The following is a 20,809-nucleotide window of genomic DNA, read 5'->3' on the forward strand; positions in this document are numbered from 1 at the left end:
ATAAAGCCACGCACATTTCCACGGTAACTCATACCTTGGCGTACACAATTTCTCCGCTCAGTTTTGCAGACTGGCGGCACCCAGCGTCAAAGCAGTGCTACTGTTCCTGTGTGATCACCCTTTCTTTCTTAGCTTCACATTCCTGACGCAGCTTTATAAATACACTGAAACTAACTGCATATTGTTTATTAGTGTAATGCATCTGATTGTAATTAATCTGCAGCAATATAATGGGCCAGGGAATAGCCATAGTATTCCAAATACCATAACTGCTTTAGCGTTGTTACGCTCACTGCATCTTGTTCTTCTTTTTGCTGTTCCCGTTAAGGGTTGCCACTGCGGATCATCTTTTTCCATATTACTCTCACTGCACCACTCGGAGTATTTATATCACTGTATCTGAGTGTGAATCACAGCAGCAGCTGATCGGAAAGAGAATTATCGGTATACAGTTTCAAGTACACACTACCTCAACCACGGCAAAAAGCGTCAAAGCCTTTCCTGTACGGACCTCGCGTTTCAGAAACAGTTTCATCCCAAGAACTATAAACGCACTCAATCAGTCAATCAAGTGCTCCTTGTAGAACTGTTTGTACTTATAAGTACAATTACCTCACTGTAAACTTACACTACAGTTATAATATTGCACAATCTGCGCCATTTTATAAAGCGCGTATGATAACAATATCATTTTTAGATAGATAGATAGATAGATAGATAGATAGATAGATAGATAGATAGATAGATAGATAGATAGATAGATAGATAGATACTTTATTAATCCCAATTTTAAGATGAAATGCAGCAAAATATGTTGCTTATAGTATATAGATAAAACTTTAACTTCATTTAAATAATCTGCATTGTTAATAATTAAACATGTGAGGACACGGTGCCGCAGCGTATAGCTAGTTCACGGATAGCTCCTGCCTTGCGCTGTATTCTTGCTGGTGCTGACGCGACACTGGAAGGATAGACGGATAGAATAATTAAACATGTACTACGAAGATATTTCAATGTTCCTTAAAAGTTTTGAAGAATCGGCGTTCTAATCTTACAGATGGCTTAACGTCTGTTACAGAGCTGATTGTGTGGCAATTGGGTATTTGGAGAAAGAAAAGTACGTTTGAAAGAGACAGTACTTCTGTAATAAATTATTTCATCGAAGGTCGCACATGGCGCAGCAAGCCTCTTGCGTGAGATATGAACAATCACTGTGCCGTGTTCCCATGTTTAATAACATGCTTTCATTGCTATCATCATGAAAAAGATATCACGTATACATCTCAGTATTTTAATTATTCAGAGAGCTGTAATATCTCGAATGTAATGGATTCGGTGTCCTGTCGGAGAAAGAGAAAGAACGGAGGCACGTAGTGAGTCACACACATAGAGCACATAGAAGATCAAATACAGGACAAAGCATTTCACGTGCTACTTGAGAAACTAGTAAAATAAACGATTTTAAGATGAAGTTTATGATGTTCTACTTTAATGGCAAAATAAACTACGTGATTAAAGTGGAAATTTTGAGATCAAAATTGACATTTTGTGTTTTTTTCCCACTGTGTGCCTATTTGTTTTGTCTGTACCCTAATAAGCTTTCATATGACACTCAAACGGTGGGATAAGACTTGCCTTTTCAAGGCGACTTTGATATGTGATTTCTTTTTTATTTCGGGCACTGTGCGACTTTGTGAACTTGGATCTTTCAAGTTTCTCCAACACTCTGTCACTCGATCAACTTTCTTTTGTTGATTATACCACTGTTTAAACCAACAAATAGTACGTTTTTCCTTTGCCTCCACTTCGTATTCGCTGAAATTCTTATATTTTCCCCTGTGCTTTTCCCATTGTCTTTTCACAGAAGGCTATTTATATTGATTTGCATATTCAAAGAGGCGTAATTCTGGGAGGAGTTGGGGCGGGAAAGAAGGCGCGTGCACGTGCATTACTTTTCACGCTGATCGGGATTTATGTAGTGGAAGAACGTGAAAGTATGCGTGCGCACAGATTCCTGCATCTGGATTTTTCTGTGCGTATGCACAATCCCACTTTTGTGCTTACGCCATGTTATAGTGTGAGTTCTACGCACGACATTATACATGAGGCCCCAGATCTGATCAACTGATGACAAATTAAAATCAGCCAATTTTTATTCCAAATGACTTGACCAATGATCAGCAAATTAGCTGACCTTAACGTCTGATCTTAAATGATAAAAAGTTCCAACATTACCAAAATAGAGAAACACATCCTCGCTGGTCTAACAGTTTTATTTCCTTCGTACAAGAGATAACAAATTTGTGGTTTGTAATATTTGTGCAAAAAGAAGTCAATGGTGGAGGATTCTCTGCTAACACTTTCAACAATACAAACCTTATTCAGCATCTGAGAAGTCAACACAAAAGGGACTGGTGTGAAGAGTGAGCTGTTCAAAGGCTGAGGTGACCAGCAAGCTTAGTCTAGCTCAGTCGCCTACTCTCACTCTGCCTGTAATAATGGCAGCACTTAGAAAACTCAACCTTATAATACTGACAGCAAGAATGCCAAAGACTTACTGTGACAGCAAAAACTGTGGAATTCGTAAGCCTGAACAACCAACCACTTTCAGTTCTGGAAGATGTCACCTTCTAGATCATTTAGATCCACGATTCCATCTGGCAGTGAGTGTTTGTTGACTGATTTATTTGTATAACTAATTTACCAGGCATTAGATGTTTTGACTAAAATCTCTTTTATTAGCCTTTCTGTGAATGTGTAGGTAGATGGGAGGAACGGGATGCAGAGCTTTACTGAATCAGCCCTCTTATTGGACTGTTGGGTAGAATGGTACAAGCCTAGTTTTCAGACTTAAATACAATAATAATAATTATGCATAATAAGCATTGAGTGTGAATAGTAACTATACAGTTACGAATTCTGCAACAGATGATATTATCATAATGATTTTTCCCTAAATTAAACAATGGTACAAGGACACATATTTCACAGATGATTGCAAATTTCAAACACATAAACTGTTTATTGCCGGTGTCTCGACCACACAGATGCACTCGGAGTGACAGACGACAGCCGAGAGATCAAAGAAACTCCCCGCCAACAGAACTGCAGAATGCATGAAGAAATTGTCAATAAAGATAAAAATGATATTTGTGTCAGCAGCATCAGAGGTGAGTCTTTATCTCTGTGAACCTTATACCATAAGAGATACTGGTCCACTGGCTTTCTGGAGGACCAATAAAAGTCATCGTCTTACCTGTGCCCTCCTTATATGAGTGGTGACAGCGAGGGTCTGTTCAGTATGGCAGCACACATCGTGGATGACAGGAGGACCAGACTGTCCTCAGAAAATGCAGAGATGCTTATATTCTTATATAAGAACCTGAAGCGTTCACTAAGACTGTCTCGTTTTCTTCTTGTCGTAGTTGCCGGCTACAAATATCTAATTGGACATTTTATTTGATTACAAATTTGGAGTATGATTAAGACATGCCTTTGTTTTGTTCAGCTTGTTTTTGTTCCATTATGTGTGCATTATGGGTAAATGTTCTTTGTGTGTGCTGTATGCAGTAGCACTTTATTATGCTATGTGAAGTTTATGCATGGCTAAAAATATATATTGTGGAATGGAATTTAAAATCTATTGCTAGCTTCTGTATGAAAATCTGCATGTTCTCTGTGTGGCTAGGTATTATTAAAACAGATAAATAAGTGTGCTTACATAGGGTAGGGCTGCCAGTGTGGAATGCAGTTTTTGGCTATTTCCCGGCTTGTCTCAGCAGTGTCTGGTTATCATCCAATTAAGATGCCAAACGTATGACAAGTTTTCTGATAAGCTTAATTAAAAATATAAGAAAAGATTAGAACTTCTGCTTTCCGTTGTAACCAACAAATTGTGTAAGAATGTTCTGTGACTTTTGGATGAAACTGAGCTTATTTTTTTTTCTAACAGCTTCTTTGAAGATCTCTGTTATAAAAATACAACTCACCCCCCTATGAGGGGGCTTTTACACTTAGGCTCTGAAAGGCAAGGACCCCTCTGCTCATCAAGAATGGTAAAGAATAAAAGAATTCTGCTTAAAAGAATTGGTGTCTGCCTGCTGTTGTCTCGACTTCGTCCACAGTTTTCTGGCGCCCAGACGTGGGGCAGAGACGGGCAGGTGACTCCTCGAGCGGGATCGTCCACAGGACCGGTAAGAGGACCGATTCCGGACGGATTGGGAGGACCAGCTCCAGCAAAACTTTGGACTGGCCTGCCTCGGGCGTATCCTGCGTGAGAAGTCCCTGGCCTCCTCTGACCGAATACGAGGGTCGAACCAACTGGCATTTCCCTAGCAGGTCACAAACTTCTTGGTGAGTAGACCGAGGGAGCCCGATTGAGTGAATGACGTAGGTCAGGGATTTGACCAGTTAAGGAAAATAAATACCGTATCACTAACGTAGTGGATGGTAAAACTGGAAAATAGAGAATAATACTTGGGTCCCTCGGGGGACAGTGTAAGATACTACAAGTACGTTAGTAAGTTACTCCCTGTGAAGTGGAATAGAAAGGGGTGAGTGGCACCCAATTAAATAGGGGAATGGGAGTAAGAAAAGAATAGTATATGAATTGAGTGTCTGGGAAAAACACTGAGTAGGTGGACGAGTTTTCTGTTCCTAACGTCTCGTCATAATCCTGCTTCTACGGGTTGCTCTGTGGTGGAGACATACATAAGCAGTTTGGCACATAGGAGGCATCTGACGAAGGAATTGGTGTTGAGCACACCTTGTATTCCGGACTCCACGCTGAATATTGTTGTACGATTCTGCTAAACAACGGACACAAAACCACTTGAGTACTAATCCGGGAGTGGGACAGGACTGGGAGCAGAACGCCGCGGGGGCTGAATTGTTCTACTGTGGTCCAGTGCTGTTCATTATGGGAAAGCAAAATAGTAAACCGGTCAAAGAGACTACCTTGGGAAATCAAAAGTCTCTGTTAAAAGGATTATTTTTGGAAAGTGTCTCAGACACGAGCTCTCAATCGGGTCTGAAAGGGGCTTCACCTAGAAAATTAATAGAAAAGAAAACCGGATTAGACTTTAAGAAAGCATGTAAAAAATGGAATAAACAGAGTGGTGGCAGATGGCCGATAGACGGGACTGTGGACATATCAGAAATACAAGAAATAAAGAAAATATTATGTAGGAATGCACGAGGATGTTGTAACAAAGGTTCGCATCGAATGGACATGTTTGATAGATGGGAATTGGTAATAAAGGATAGGACCTTGGAAGCGGCGCAGAAGCCTAACGAGCTGCTGAGGTCAAAACACAAAAAAGACAAGGAAGAATTATTGCTAGCGTTGCAGAAAGTGAAGATAGAGACAGTGCCCAAGCCTGAAAGTAAAAGAAAGCAGACCGAAAAGAAAGACCCCCTATACCCCGTAATCTGTCCACCCCCTCCTTACCAAACTCCCCCGCCTCCACCTCCTGCACCCCCTCCTCCAACTGCACCCCTGTTAACAGACGAACCGTCTGGAGCAGGTTTTTACGATGAACAATATCATTATGACCCGTCCTCACATATTGACCCTGAGGAAGATAATTCAGATCATTCACAACGTGCTACTGGGTTGCAATGGCAGAAACCAGAAAAGTCATCTGTCTCCCAGCGCACGAGAAGTCAGACCCTCCGCTCTAAACCTATGGGTGATTTTACTTCCTCCTTCGGCTCCCCAAAGTCTTCTGGCTCGACATTCTCTTGCCCCCTCATTGAAGTCCCCAACCCCCGACATGATCCCTACAACCCCCCGGCAATAATAATCCCACTACTGTAATAATTCACCTAAATTGGGACATTCAAGAATTAAAAGATGTGGTGTCTGAACTGCCTGACCCCAAAGCGGTCGGTGGACTGAAATTTGTGGAGCAGTTACAGCAGTTGGATGACAAATATAAACCAAATGCTGCAGAGTGGACACAGGTGCTCCGCCGAAAGCTGGGCACCACATGGGCAACTGTAAATCATGGTGATCTTAACGGTGCCCCATGGCATTGGAATGAAGCTCTTCCCCGAGGCCCCGAGAATGAAGGTCCTTTCCTCGGCCAGTGGGAGCCTTTGAAAAGAGCCCTGGCAGAAAAATATAAAAAGGGCACAGACTGGTCACTAATTTCAGCCACTAAGCAGAAAAAAGACGAGACAGTGGATGAATGGGCTCACCGGTTACAAGATCTGATGGCTAATCACTCTGGGCTAGACAATGCAAACGACAGAACTCGTGCTGCAGTGCCTCCTTTTGTCTCGGGACTGAGAAGTGACATTAAAAGCAAAGTTCGCACGTCCTGAGTGGGCTGGGAGAGCGATACGTTCGAGGAAGTCAAGCGTCATGCAGAGCATGCAGAGAGACATACTAAAAAGAGTCAGACACACAGACCAAACTTTTGGCCGCACAAATAAATTACTATACTGGTGGAACTGACCCGGCTAGGGGGAGAGGACGCAGAAATTTCTTTGGAGGTCGAGGGTGAGGGCACGGAAGAGGATGCGGGTTCCAATTATCAAACCCTAATAATCCTTTCGCTCAGATGCCTAACCCTTCAGAGCAGACGCCAGCGTCATATGCCTGTTACGGCTGCGGTGAACTTGGACATTTCAGACGCAACTACCCACACAAGCGCCCTCCGCCACCCCCTCTCCCTGAGCCCAATGACATTCCTTGGTCCTAGGAATTAGCAGGGACCCCCAGCCACTTTTTCCAGTTTCCTTTGCTTACTCGTCATGCTGATACTGATCCTTTATTGACTTCAATAGTAAACGGCAAAGAAACTGTCTTTCTTGTGGACACAGGAGCCACGCGCTCCACTTTGTCGCTGTTGGAGGTCCCTGCCTCGAAAGATACAGTACAGGTGCTTACTGCCTTGGGACAGCCTCATACTTTGCTGGTCTCAAAACCTCTGCAAGTGCAGCTCAGCACTGACAGCTCACCATTGACTCATCGCTTCCTGTTAAATCATTTGTTCCCTGTGAATCTGCTGGGAAGGGATCTTATGACTAAATTGTCAGTCTCAATTTCTTTAACTGAACAAGGATTTTACTGCTCCATTCCTAAGCTCCTATGCCAAACTACACACCCCAAGCCCTCTTATGCTGCATGGACCCTTGACATCTCCCCGCACACTCTCCTCTTGAAAGCCCTTCATTCTTTCCCCTCATGCCTATTTCCCCACTTACAAGTCCCGGACACCCTGCATTGTACTGCCCAGTATTTTCCCGCTGAAGTACACACTCCTTGGTTAGAATCTTTTCTTTCCTCCAGCACATGCCCTGAAACTTTACACATTCCATGTATTTTTGTTTCATCTACTAAAGCTGCTGCTTCAGTTCACCTCACATATTCACAAAGTATTTTCTATCTAGGTGGTTCAGTGCCCCATGTCTCTCTAGCAAAATCTAACACCGTTCGCTGGGTTCAAATTGGGGACTGGGTCGAAAAACGTCTAAATAGAACTGATTGGCTGTACGTTGCGCCAGGTAGTTTTGACACCTCAGACCATCTAATTACTAAAGTATTAATTCAGATTGATCTGACAGTTGTTCGTTCCCTGTGTCACCCGTCTCTCTCTTTATGCTCATTGCAAACTGATAGCTTTCCATGGCTCTCTTCGATTCCAGATAGATAGATAGATAGATAGATAGATAGATAGATAGATAGATAGATAGATAGATAGATAGATAGATAGATAGATAGATAGATAGATAGATAGATAGATAGATAGATAGATAGATAGACAGACTGTGGTCTCAAGGGAAAAATGATTTTGGCAGAATAGCAAATTGTGAACCTCTAGTAATCTTTCCAAAATCCTCCTTCCGTCCTCGCTGTGCGCAATACCCACTCTCTCCCAAAGCTGAACTCGGAATTGCTGCTGTACATAAAGATCTCGTTGAAAGGGGGCTATAATTCTTATTAAATATTCTTCTGTAAACTCTCCTATCTTGCCATTAAAGAAAGCTGATGGCTCTTGGTGCTTTGTCCAAGACCTCAGACAAGTCAATTCTGCTATCTTTCCTAGAGCACCGATCGTGCCTAATCCTTCCACTATTCTGTCTACAATCCCTCCATCTGCACGTTATTTCTCAGTTATTGACTTAGCAAATGCTTTCTTTTCTATTCCTGTACATCCTGATTCTCAGTTTTGGTCTGCTTTTACTTTTCAAAACCGCCATTGTACATGGACCGTTATGCCACAAGGTTATACAGAGGCTCCTTGTGTATACGGCCAAGCGCTTGCTCAAAACTTGGAAGGTTTCTGGCCTGACAGTGGGAGTACATTGATACAGTACGTAGACGATTTATTACTCTGTAGCGAAACAGAGAAAGCATGCACACAAGATACAGAATTATTGCTCAAGTATCTTGCAGAAAATGGGCACAAGGTCTCCAAGGCCAAGCTGCAGTTAGTTCAAACCACTGTCAAATATTTGGGGCATGACATCACTTGTGGTACCAGAGCTCTGTCAAAAGACTGCATAACCACCATCCAAAACCTGCCCAGATCAGTCACAAAATAACAGGTTATGTCTGTATTGGGCATTTTAGGTTACTGTCGACAATGGATTTTAAATTTCTCTGAAAGAGCACAGCCTTTACAAAATCTAGCTAACACTGCTAAACTTCCTCTTTTTGGTCGCATACAGTGGAATGAGCAGGCTGAGAAGGCTCTATGTGATTTAAAAAGTGCACTACTCTCTGTGCCAGCGTTAGGGCTCCCTGACTATTCTCGTCCATTCACTTTGTTCATGGACGAAAAGGGGGGATATATGAATGCAGTACTAACACAGCTCCATGGAGAAAAACAAAGGCCAATAGCCTATTTTTCGAAAAAATTGGATCCAGTGGCTAAGGGACTTCCACCTGTCTCAGAGCAGTAGCAGCCACAACAGAAGCCGTGCTAGCCAGTACAGATATAGTGCTCATGAGCCCCCTAACAGTAAAGGTGCCTCACGCCGTACACTCCATTTTAGTACAGGCCAAAACTTCACATCTCACTACTGCTAGGGCAATACACTATCAAAACGTACTCTGTACCCTGTCAAATGTCACAATCGAAAGATGCTCCACTCTAAATCCAGCCACTCTTCTTCCAACTGAAGAAGAAGGGGAGCCACACAACTGTCATGATGAAATAACTAAGGTCATAAAACCCAGACCAGACCTGCAGGAAACTCCACTAGAAACAGGAGAAGTACTCTACGTAGATGGATGTTCCCTGCAATTGGATAATGGAACACCCTCAACCAGCTATGCAGTGGTCAAAGGTGACCACCTGCTGGAGGCAAACCAAATTTCGTCAAGTTTAAGCGCACAGGCAGCTGAATTAATTGCTCTCGCCCGAGCCTGTCAGCTGTCAGAAGGGAGAGCAGTAACCTTTTATACAGATTCCAGGTATGCTTTTGGAGTCTGCCATGATCATGGAGCATTGTGGAAATTAAGGGGATTCAAAACCAGTACTGATAAGCCCATCCAACATCAGAAATTAGTCGAATCCCTCCTCAAAGCTATAATAAAACCATCAAGACTGGCAATAGTTACATGCCAGACCCACACTGGGAAACAAGATCCTGTCAGCAAAGGAAACGACCTGGCTGATCACTTTGCTAAACAGGCTGCCTACAATAACACACCAATCTCTTTATTTCAACAGAAAGATGACAAAGACCCTGATAATCAAATTATCTCTTTACGGAGTGCAGCCACGGACAGAGAAAAGAGAAAATGGTCCAAAGAAGGATCCCTCTCTGATGGGGTCTGGACTCACAAGCAAAATAACAAACCTTTCCTCCCAAAAGCTTCTTTTCCAGGTATGGCAGAAATTGCACATGGCCTGGACCACGCTGGAAAGGATGTCATGTTTCAATATGTAGAGAGACATTGGGAAGCCGTAGGCTTCTCTACGTATGCAGAGCAATTCTGCAGGCGATGTGCGCTATGTCAAAAATTTAATGTAGGAAAGGGTACCCCGGTAAGTCCCGCTGTCACACCTAACCCAATGGGTCCATTCGAACATCTTCAAATGGACTTCATTGAACTAACACCATCTAAAGGGTACCGATACTGCTTGGTAATTGTTGATGTGTTCTCCCGATGGGTGGAAGCTTTCCCTTCTGTGGAAGAAGAAAATCACTAACCTGTGATTATGGAAGGAGTCAGGGTCTCACACCAGAAGAGAATGTTCAAAAGCCTTCTTTTATTATTATTATTATTTGCATACCTAGACTGGAGTGTCAGTAGCATTGCAATGCCCCCCCCAGCAGACGTTTGCAGCTCTTATATATGAGCTGGTTGCGTGCAAAGCTTCACACTTTTGGAGAAGTCCAAAGGATTGATGCAAGAGCCTAAAAGCTAAATTTATACGGCAGTTTCAGAATGAAGAGATAAACTTCTTCATTACAAAGGAAGAACAAGTTTCGAAATATACATATGTCTTGCAAAGTCAGATTCTTTTGAACTGCTCACACAAATAAACAATTGCTGTGCATGCTAAATGTCACGTACACACTTTTAGGTTTTTGCTGTGCCCTGCTCAAAATACAAAATGGAAGGTTTTCTTTATTCTTATTCAACACTTCCAAACATGCAGACGCCAAAACTGTGGCAAAAGCCTCGATAAAAGAAATCATTCCAAGATGGGGAATACCACAAAAATTGCAGACTGATAATGGTACCCATTTTGTGAATTCAGTAATCAATAAACTAACCACCTGGCTCCAAATTAACGTGCATCACTATTGCAAGTACCACCCTCAAAGCGGAGGTATAGTAGAAAGGTGCAATGGCACCCTGAAATCTAAATTGGCTAAGATCTGTGAGCAGACGAATTTAACCTGGCCTGACGCTTTACCCCTGGCCTTAATGGGATTGAGAGGGAGGACACACCGGCAGTTGGGACTGTCGCCATTCGAAATTCTGACTGGACGACCCATGCCGAAGGCAATGTCAATCTGCATACTGTGGGCAATGATCTTCTTTCCAGTCTTACAGGTCTCCGAGCATCCCTGAAGGAGGTCCACGAGCAGGTTAACCAGGCTTGGCGAACTAGTCCTCCACCAACAGAGTCACAGATTCCCTTGGGAACCTGGATACTGGTCAGAGACACCCGAAGGAAGCACTGGCATCAACCTCGCTGGAGGGGACCATTCCAAGTGCTGCTATCCATACCTCACGCCGTTAAAGTCGAAGGACTTCCTGCCTGGATTCATGTGTCGCATTGCAAAAAATGGCATTCATAGCTCTGCTAGTCCTAATCTTTTCTATCCATCTGACTTTAGGACAAGGACAAACAGGTGGTGACCATCTGACTCACCAATTGAAGCAAATACATGGGGACTTTCCCACGTTAACTGCCTCATTCCAGATTGACTTTTGTTCTATTGCTCCCTGTGGGTCCAGTGGACAAGAAAAATGGAGATTGTCTGAAAAATATGTTTGTGTGACTCGACCCGGGTATAAAACTGATTTAAATCCCTCCTCTAGTCTATCTGAATGTTCAAGCTGGAGTGATGTGTTTGCAAACACTTGCGACCAGGACTGGGGGTATAATCAGTGGGAAGCCCAGGAACGTGATTTAAAAACAAGGTTTTCTATAATTAAATCAAGGTTTACCCCAATTCATGAATGTAAGGTAGAAACTTGTAATCCTTTGATTATCACTATAAAAGACCCCTCATATCATGATAAAGGAACCTATATATTAGGGGCCCATGTTTCTGGGACAGATCTCCTTGGAAAATTTATTATACAGGTAACAGAGACACAACCCGCTCTTATCTCACCTAGCTCAAATATCCCTGCTACACCTCCTCCTGATGACTTACCCTCAAAACCAATTATTCCTCTAAATATCACCACCCTTTCCTCTACATTCTCCATAGAAACTGGATACGGTGAACAGAACCGATGGCTGCAGTGGGTCCTCTATTCTGCACGACAGATAAACCAATCTGACTGTTATGCATGTGCCATTGCACGCCCTCACCTTGCCACTACCCCATTTCCGTTAAGTGATCCCTCAGACCCAACTGGCCTTCCTTGCTTGCTTTACCTATTTACTACCACTTTCCCTCCAACGGATCCCAAATGTCATACCTTGAATACCCTTTTTCCCCCAATTCAACCTGTGACTCCCCCATGTTCTGTCCATATATTGGCAATTACACTTGTGTCACTCGAGCCGCCCCTAAGAAGAATGCCGTTTTCCTTGGCTCCCTTCCCTCCCCCTGGTGCTCCTTCACTTACAACGTCTCTATCAATGCCTCTACCTTTCACCCCAATAACATTTCCCTTAGTTTGTTCACCTCCTACGCCACCGCCCGTGCGGATGTCTGGTGGATGTGCCGAAGATCTAAATTACTGGACACACTCCCACCTGAATGGACTGGTACCTGTGCCCTTGTACAATTAGTCATGTCTTTCCGTCTCCTTCCCCTTCATGGCCAACAACCTCCATCTTCTCCCCGTTTACATCGTGTTCGTAGATCCTTAGCATCGTTTGCAAATTCCTCATTACATGGTCCAGAAGTGTATATTGACTCAATAGGTGTGCCTAGAGGTGTCCCTAACAAATTTAAAGCAAGAGATCAAGTAGCTGCTGGCTTTGAATCTCTTTTTCCCATAATCACTATCAATAAAAATGTGGATTGGATAAATTATTTATATTATAATCAACAGCGTTTCCTAAATTTTACTAAAGAAGCTGTTGAAGGAATACATGAGCAATTAGATAAAACCTCCCTTATGACCTGGCAAAATCGCCTAGCGCTAGATATGCTTCTAGCCGAAAAAGGTGGTGTTTGTGCTATGTTTGGTGATGCTTGCTGCACATACATTCCGAAAAATACTGGCCCTGATGGCTCCATCACCCGTGCCCTCGCTGGTCTGACCGCTCTCTCACTAGAATTGGCTGAAAACTCAGGCATCGATACCCCTCTTGATGAATGGTTTATATCCACTTTTGACTCTTGGGGCTAATGGTTCAAATCCACTTTTGTTTCCCTTGTAGTTGCTTTAACTGTTATTCTTTTGATTTGCTGTTGTGGAATTCCGTTAATCCGTTATTTTATCCAGAAGTTTTTCACTGCCTCAATAACTAAAGCTTATTTCCTCCACACAGAACACATGCATCTTCTTCCCCAGGCCCAATTCTCTTCCCAGTCTTCCCTCGATCAGGACTGTTTAGCTTAAACCTTCTTATTATTAAACGTTTAAGTTTAAAAAGGGGGGAATGTGGAATGGAATTTAAAATCTATTGCTAGCTTCTGTATGAAAATCTGCATGTTCTCTGTGTGGCTAGGTATTATTATAACAGATAAATAAGCCGTGCTTACATAGAGTAGGGCTGCCAGTGTGGAATGCAGCTCTTGGCTACTCCCCGGCTTGTCTCAGCAGTGTCTGGTTATCATCCCATTAAGATGCCAAACGTATGACTAGTTTTCTGATAAGCTTAATTAAAAATATAAGAAAAGATTAGAATTTCTGCTTTCCGTTGTAATCAACAAATTGTGTAAAAATGTTCTGTGACCTTTGGATGAAACTGAGCTTATTTTTTTTTTTTTTTAACAGCTTCTTTGAAGATCTCTGTTATAAAAATACAACTCACCCCCCTATGAGGGGGCTTTTGCACTTAGGCTCTGTAAGACAAGGACCCCTCTGCTCATCAAGAATGGTAAAGAATAACTGCTTAAAAGAATTGGTGTCTGCCTGCTGTTGTCTCGACCTTTCGTCCACAATATATTATTCTGAATAGAAAAAAAAGGTATTATTGATATCAGCAGATCCTAAAGGAATGGAATGGGTGATCAATATCTGCTCTAAAGACTCAGATCACAGCATTCCTACCCAGTAATGTGTCTGAATTTGGGTTTTCTCTTCTTATTTGTAATGTATGTGGTGATATTTACATCCTCTAGAACCTAATTTGACCTAAAATCTAAACATACAAACATATCCGCTTGTGTTAGGAGGGCACAGTGTTTAGCACAGCTGCTTTATTGTATAGGGGTCCTGGGGTCAAATCCTGCCCACACTTGTTCTACACAGTGGCTCTGAATGGTGTTTCTGGTTATTCTGGTTCTTCCCCTCATCCCCAAAAACATGCAGTTGAAGTGGAGTGGTGACTCCAAATTGACCCGATGTGACTGTGGGAGACAGAAGGGCCAAGATCATCTCCTAGTGAAGACTTCACACCACTGCCAACTTGTCCAGGCCATGCTGCAACAGTAAGTTTAGGCTGAGAGCAGAACACAAGAAGCTGAAAGAAGACCCTGAGACCCCCTGAATGTCATCATGGCTCGTACAGTTAGCTCTTGTCACTGTTAACGTCAAAGTGCACGAGATTACCATTAGAAAGATGAGGCACATATTAGGTGGGCACTGGCTTGAGCAAATTCACTCTTATTTAGTGCACAGGGGCGAGGATTTGATTCTTACTTACAGGTATTTATTTCTTTTTGTGGACATTTCTACTTTAATAGCCACACAACTTAAGAAATATACATGTCTAACAAAATATGACTTTTGATATACTCATTGAACGTAATGTGCTGTTGGCCTAACATATGTCACGGCTTCAGTCAAAGCTTCATGATGTTCAAGTCATGCGCTGCACACTTTAGATTTTTTCTTATTTACCTAAGTTTGTCTAATTTATCATTTATTAAGTAACCTATTGTTTGTTATCATGCACCTGAGCAGGTGGTCTTTATCCAAGTTCAATTAACCGTGTATTCCACTCTCATTTTAATCTTCTAAAAACATCAAAGCAACCCACTGTTAGAATTTATAAATGCTCTCTTTCTTTTATATTTAATCACATTACTCACTTATTCCAACACTCCCAGGTGACTCTTCTCCTTCTCTCCCATTTCCCTCTGTGATTTTCTCTTCAGACTCTGATAACTCTGATTTCAGCTCTGCCAAATTCTCCTGCGTAGCCAGTCGTCCCGTATTCGTGGACCAGGGCTGTAAACTGGATGGAGATTCTTCACAGGCATCTTGTTTGAAAATATCCTCGGTTTCATGCTTTTGAAGTTCAAGACCAACGGAGAAATCATTCAAATCCTCAAATTTAATGGCAGCAGTCACCCCCTTGCACTCCTCCTCCTCTTTAAAATCTGAAATTCTTTCTTCGTTATCCTCCAGCTTCACACTCATATCCTCTGGTGTGAGCCGCTCACAGTCCTCTTCTTTAATGTCCACCGTTCTTCCATCCACGCCATCTTCTTTGGCAGAGGCCATGCTCTGTGGAAAACTCTTCTCTCTCTTTAAGTGTATGTCCTTCTCTTCTCAGATTCCCTTCTCACATGGACAGCCCTGAGCTGGAGGCCATTAGACACCTCTGTGTATGGCCATGTGAAATGGGAAAGCCCTGTGAAAATAAAAGTGGTAGAATTAACTTTATAAAGTCAGTAAAAATAAGGAGCACACTTCAGGGTCACAGAGCCCTTCATGAAGTTTGGTTCAAAGACACATTTCTCTTGATTTCCTCCTCTACCTCACAGTTAAAAATTCCAAATCAAACAATTCAGATGTGATCAAAGTGCATTGCAGACCTTCATTAAAGGGGATTTGCATACATTTCAGTTTCACCATGTAGATATGACAACACTTCATCTTCACGGCACCATCATGTTTGGACACAGCAATTGCAGGTCTATTAAAGCGTCATATTTAGGGCATTGTTGGCAATAGACAGACATGAACATCAAACAGGAGTATGGGGTCTTCACCTCATTGACACATTCACACGTTTCAGTGCAGGAAGTGGTGTAAAGACAAAGAGACCATCAGAAATTGTGAAACAATTCATTCATTCGTTCTCAGATAAGAGTACATGGAGCTGCTCAGAAACTACTTAGTGATAATGGTGGGGAATCAGAGAGATGGCAGAGAATTTTAACACTGAAACAAAGACCACCGCTGTATACAGTCCCTGGGGTAATGGACTACCTAAGAGACACAATCAGACACTCACAGAAATAATAATAATAAGATTTATGTAGCGTCTTTCATACACTTAAAGACACTTTACAATTCAATACAAGACAGTAGAAATGACATACATGAAGAAGAATAATACTCATTGAGAAATGTGGCCGGAAAAAAATCCTGAATGATCGTGATCGGCGATCACTTAAATGTTTGGTGAAAATCAAATCGAAGAAAAACAACAGTAGAACTCAAGTCTATGTTTAATAGTGAAAGTAGGAGCATTTCCACACGCACAATGCGAAGGGAACTCAAGGGATTGGGACTGAACAGCTGTGTAGCCGTAAGAAAACCACTAATCAGTGAGGCAAAGGCTTCAATTTGCTATGGAGCATAAAGATTGGACTCTGGAGCAATGGAAGAAGGTCATGTGGTCTGATGAGTCCAGATTTACCCTGTTCCAGAGTGATGGGTATCATCAGGGTAAGAAGAGAGGCAGATGAAGTGATGCACCCATAATGCCTAGTGCTTACTGTACAAGCAAGATCTTGGTGAAAAATTAATGCAACACTGGATGGAACTAAATCTTGTGACATTGCAGAAGCTTATTGAAACAATGCCACAGCGTATGCGTGCCGTAATCAAAGCTAAAGGCGGTCCAACGAAATATTACAGTGTGTGACCTTTTTTTTTGGTGGCGACTTTTTTTTTGGCCAGGCAGTATATATTGTCATATATCAACTTTTATATATATATATAAGATTAGGTAAATCGTGCAACCTTTTTATGGAATGCTTAATTTTGTTCAAAATTGTACGTCATATAGTATACATCTATAAATATAATTTTTTCGTCTTCATTAGGAGAATACAACAATGATACTCTCGTGTCAATTAAATAAATTTAACGTGTATATGTCAAACAACATATTTCCACATCCGCCGCAGTAAGAACAGTAGTAGTAGTTCAGTTGTGCGAAGCTCGTTAATTATCCCGATTAGGTGGCTCAATGGTATCGCAACTGTCTTTCGGTAAAAACACCAGCGGTTCGTGTCGTCGATCCTCCACTTGTTAAAGGTTTTTTTTCAATTCCTCCATTTAACAATATTTTCAGCTTGGACGGATAGCGAGCGAATCGAGCTGTCGAGGGAAGATTGGGCCGCCGTAGACGGGCAGGGGACACACGTCCCTAATTATATTGTGTATGTAAAGAGTTTCACTGTAAAACGTAATAAGCTTCATATTTGTGTGTTTGGAGACACTGGTGTCGTACTGAATTTGTATTGTAGAAAAACAAACTACTGTGCAGTGTGGAATAAAAAAAAAATTTAAATCAGTATATTAAATAATAGTTGAACAAAGAATCTTGGACTGAGGACCTTTTGACCTATTTTTGTACTTTGATAAACAAATCTAAAATGCTTTGATGATTACTATCTGTGTGCATTTGGGTGGATGGAAAATATATTATTATGCAACCCAGCTGATGCTAAGAAAATGTATATGTATATATTTGCAAGTATAAGAATTTTTTGTGTTAACCATATGAATGCATTAAGATTGTTAAAAGAGGGAAACCATTAACTGCATAATCATTTAACAGTATAAGTATATTACTAGTTTGTATTAATAAGCTATGGATTAATTGTTTATTAATAAGACTTACATATAAAAATTAAGTGTGTATGCAAGCTAAAAGGACAAACTTACAACATTTCTGTCAAACTGCAGACTCTTAGTCTGTGCTCAGGAACAGGCTTTCTCACTTCTTCTTTAGTTGTTTGAACAAATGTGTTGTAATATTACTAAATTCATCCATCCATCCATTTTCCAACCCGCTGAATCCGAACACAGGGTCACGGGGGTCTGCTGGAGCCAATCCCAGCCAACACAGGGCACAAGGCAGGAACCAATCCCAGGCAGGGTGCCAACCCACCGCAGGACACGCACAAACACACCCACACACCAAGCACACACTGGGGCCAATTTAGAATCGCCAATCCACCTAACCAGCATGTCTTTGGACTGTGGGAGGAAACCGGAGGAAACCCACGCAGACACGGGTAGAACATGCAAACTCCATGCAGGGAGGGCCCGGGAAGCGAACCCAGGTCAACAGGTCTCCCAACTGCGAGGCAGCAGCGCTATATTACTAAATTCCCCCAAAGAATTGTGTAACCTTAACTCACGATAAAGCTGTCACTGTAAGATGTAAGTCTCTCTATAAAAAGGAAACTCACCCCCCCCAAAAAGGGGGCTATTGTTGGTAACTGTCAGTGAAACAAAGCTGACAGGAGCTACAGTAGGTCTCTCTACTCACCAAGAATAAAGAAATTGCTTTTTTACTCTACATCTGCTGTCTGCCTGCTGTTTACTTCGAACCTTCATCCACAGGAGCATGCCTAAATGTGTCTTTTCGTTTCTGATCGCTATACGGCACTACCAATTTGAGACAATTCGCTATAAACAGTTTCAGCCAATCAGCGCCTTCTAAACATGCAGAATGACAGTGTGACCCTTTATTGTAGCGGCGCAGCATCTTTGTTTCACTCAGTCATTGTCCTGTTAGACTATTTACTGTTAAGTGCTGCTTGAGGTAGCGTTTATAGTATAACAGGTAGCCTACGTAGTTCTTAAATTGGTATTGAAATGCACACACAAGTCTCCTAAATTATTTATTGAAATGCCTACATTTACAGTGTCCGTTTTAGGAAATCGTAGTTTTTACTTGTTCCCGTCATTAGGAATTACAATTTCTCAGTGTCATATATTATTCGTTACTACTCGCGAGTTCCGCATCATTGAGATTCTGATTTATATTCGGTATAAGCAATTTTTTAAAAGGAGCGTTCATTGAACTGACTATAGCAGACTTGTCATCTTCTTAAAATGACTTTATTGATTTGATGTTGACAATCATAAGGTCAAAAACCAAGGAGGCGATGAGTTTGCACAGACTGTGCTGTTTCTTTTTTTTGTGACATCGCGTCAGTAGAGAGTGCGTGACGTTAACAATGCATTGTGTCCTAAATGACAGCGCACACGCTTTTTTATATTTCCTAAAGGCCAATGTGTCTCAGTTTGCTCATTAATATATTTTGACAGTGTATTTTAGTGAGAATGATTATAAACATATTACCCATGTTCATTTCCCATGTAGATTTGTAACGTTTGGAGAGAATAAATAAAAAGTAACAACACATATAATAGTTATGTTGCATTGTTTATGATTAACAAAATTCATCGTTTATCTGAAATGTTCTACTTATACAGTCGATTTATTCCACTTCTGAAGGTGTACATTGTCGGTATTCTCCATTGCATTTGCCCCCAAGTGTAATGTGTGCCAGTGCAACTGAAGGGTGGCAGACGAGCTCACGTAATGGGTGACAAGGCATATCCTCACCCTGATGCCGAGGCTCTTGTCATGAATATTCACATCTTGTGCTTTTTCTCGTTCCTGCCAGTTTACTATTATTATTGGACACGTATGTAGAGGGAATGTGTGTCTTATTTTATGTCTATGAAAGGAAGGACGGTAAAGCCTTGAATGACACTGAGTGTTGATACTTTGGGTGACACGACAGGTGAGGAGCAGGGAACGTTAAATGTGACAGTGACTGCGGGGGATTGTGGGACTGGAAGATGGTTTAAGAATACAGAAACGACAAAAGCTTACTCTATCTGCAATTCTATTTACATCAATGATTGTGCTGCAGTTTGGAAGATTACTTATTACTTATTAATTTGTTACAGATTCTAGGTGGACACGATTCTACACCAAGGAAAAAAGGTGCCCCATGTAAATCGTTCATAATGTCTCCAAAATATATTTGTTAACTTAAAGACAAGTACTACTTAACTGTTTTATACAAAATCCTTATTTCAACATATGCGAGCCCCAATTAGGATTTAAACTCAGGTTAGCACATCTTACCGCTGTAGCCGGAACAACTGCTTTTACAGTTCAGCAGACTAGTGAGGAGCAAATCGACTGCTGACTGTGTGAGAAGGGTATTGCTGCAGACCGGAGACATTATGGGCGGATCTGAAGGCGGGATAACTGTAAATGAAAGTGTATAGTATTGGCTAATTCAGAATTTCCACGAATGAGATTGTTGTTAAAGTATGACAATCAAAAACTCACTCAACGTTTGAAGTTGTCTATCAAGTGTAACTTCCACCAATCTTTTCACAGTTAGTGATGCCTACCGCTTTGAGGTTCCGCCTCATAGAGTTTCTTTTGAAATGGCCTTGCTCTGTACTAAGCAACGAAACCGTTTTAAAGAAAAGAAGACTAAGACGAAGCAGCAGCGAAGAAACTCTATTAGACCAAAGAAGAAGCGACGAAACGAATTGTTTGTTATTTCTGACAATGGAAGTAAGTTTGCTTCTAAATTAAAACGTATGAAATTTGCAATTGGTAAGTTTTCTTCGTGTTTTTCAAATAACTTTTTGTTTCTTTGTTGTGATTGTACGTTTGTATAAATATTAATATATATTGTATTCACGTTTGTATTACTAATCATTTTTGCTGTAGTAATTGATGCATATTCAGTGCTTGAAGTGGTCCATCACTCAGCGGTGCCGGCAACTCTTCAAACACCGCAAAGCAAGTTTCACGGGGAACATCCACCCACACCCACCCCTGTCCGGTGCTCAGTGGAATGCTAGTAGATCACCGCCAGTAGTTTGGTTGCCTATTAACTCTGTGCATATTTACATTTGTGAGATGTTCGATTGAAACGCTGTAATGTTATTTTACATTTTTTTAAACAGGATCATATCACGATCAAAAATACCACAGACATTCCGTCCGTACTTCACAGAACAATGTATGGT

At 41.6% G+C, this 20,809-nt stretch overlaps 2 protein-coding genes and 1 pseudogene across 5 annotated transcripts in view; all 3 read right to left on the reverse strand.

Annotated features, from left to right (window-relative positions):
• Window positions 1–20,809, reverse strand: part of LOC114644549 (oocyte zinc finger protein XlCOF6-like) — a 536,868-nt gene that overhangs the window by 485,658 nt on the left and 30,401 nt on the right. For 2 of the 4 annotated variants that reach the window (XM_051927839.1, XM_051927840.1), the window contains one exon: window positions 14,863–15,407. The exons of the other annotated variants lie outside the window; for them this stretch is intronic. In XM_051927839.1, the coding sequence (XP_051783799.1) occupies window positions 14,863–15,277 (415 nt within the window). In that variant the 5' untranslated portion in view covers window positions 15,278–15,407. The remainder of the gene's footprint in view (window positions 1–14,862; window positions 15,408–20,809) is intronic. 4 annotated transcript variants of the gene reach the window in all.
• Window positions 1–20,809, reverse strand: part of LOC114641491 (oocyte zinc finger protein XlCOF6-like) — a 171,668-nt gene that overhangs the window by 144,455 nt on the left and 6,404 nt on the right. The gene's annotated exons all lie outside the window — the stretch shown is intronic.
• The window catches only part of LOC114641490 (zinc finger protein 850-like), a 114,694-nt pseudogene that overhangs the window by 63,459 nt on the left and 30,426 nt on the right, over window positions 1–20,809 (reverse strand).

The sequence above is a fragment of the Erpetoichthys calabaricus genome, chromosome 5 (assembly GCF_900747795.2).
Source record: "Erpetoichthys calabaricus chromosome 5, fErpCal1.3, whole genome shotgun sequence".
Taxonomy (NCBI): domain Eukaryota; kingdom Metazoa; phylum Chordata; class Cladistia; order Polypteriformes; family Polypteridae; genus Erpetoichthys; species Erpetoichthys calabaricus.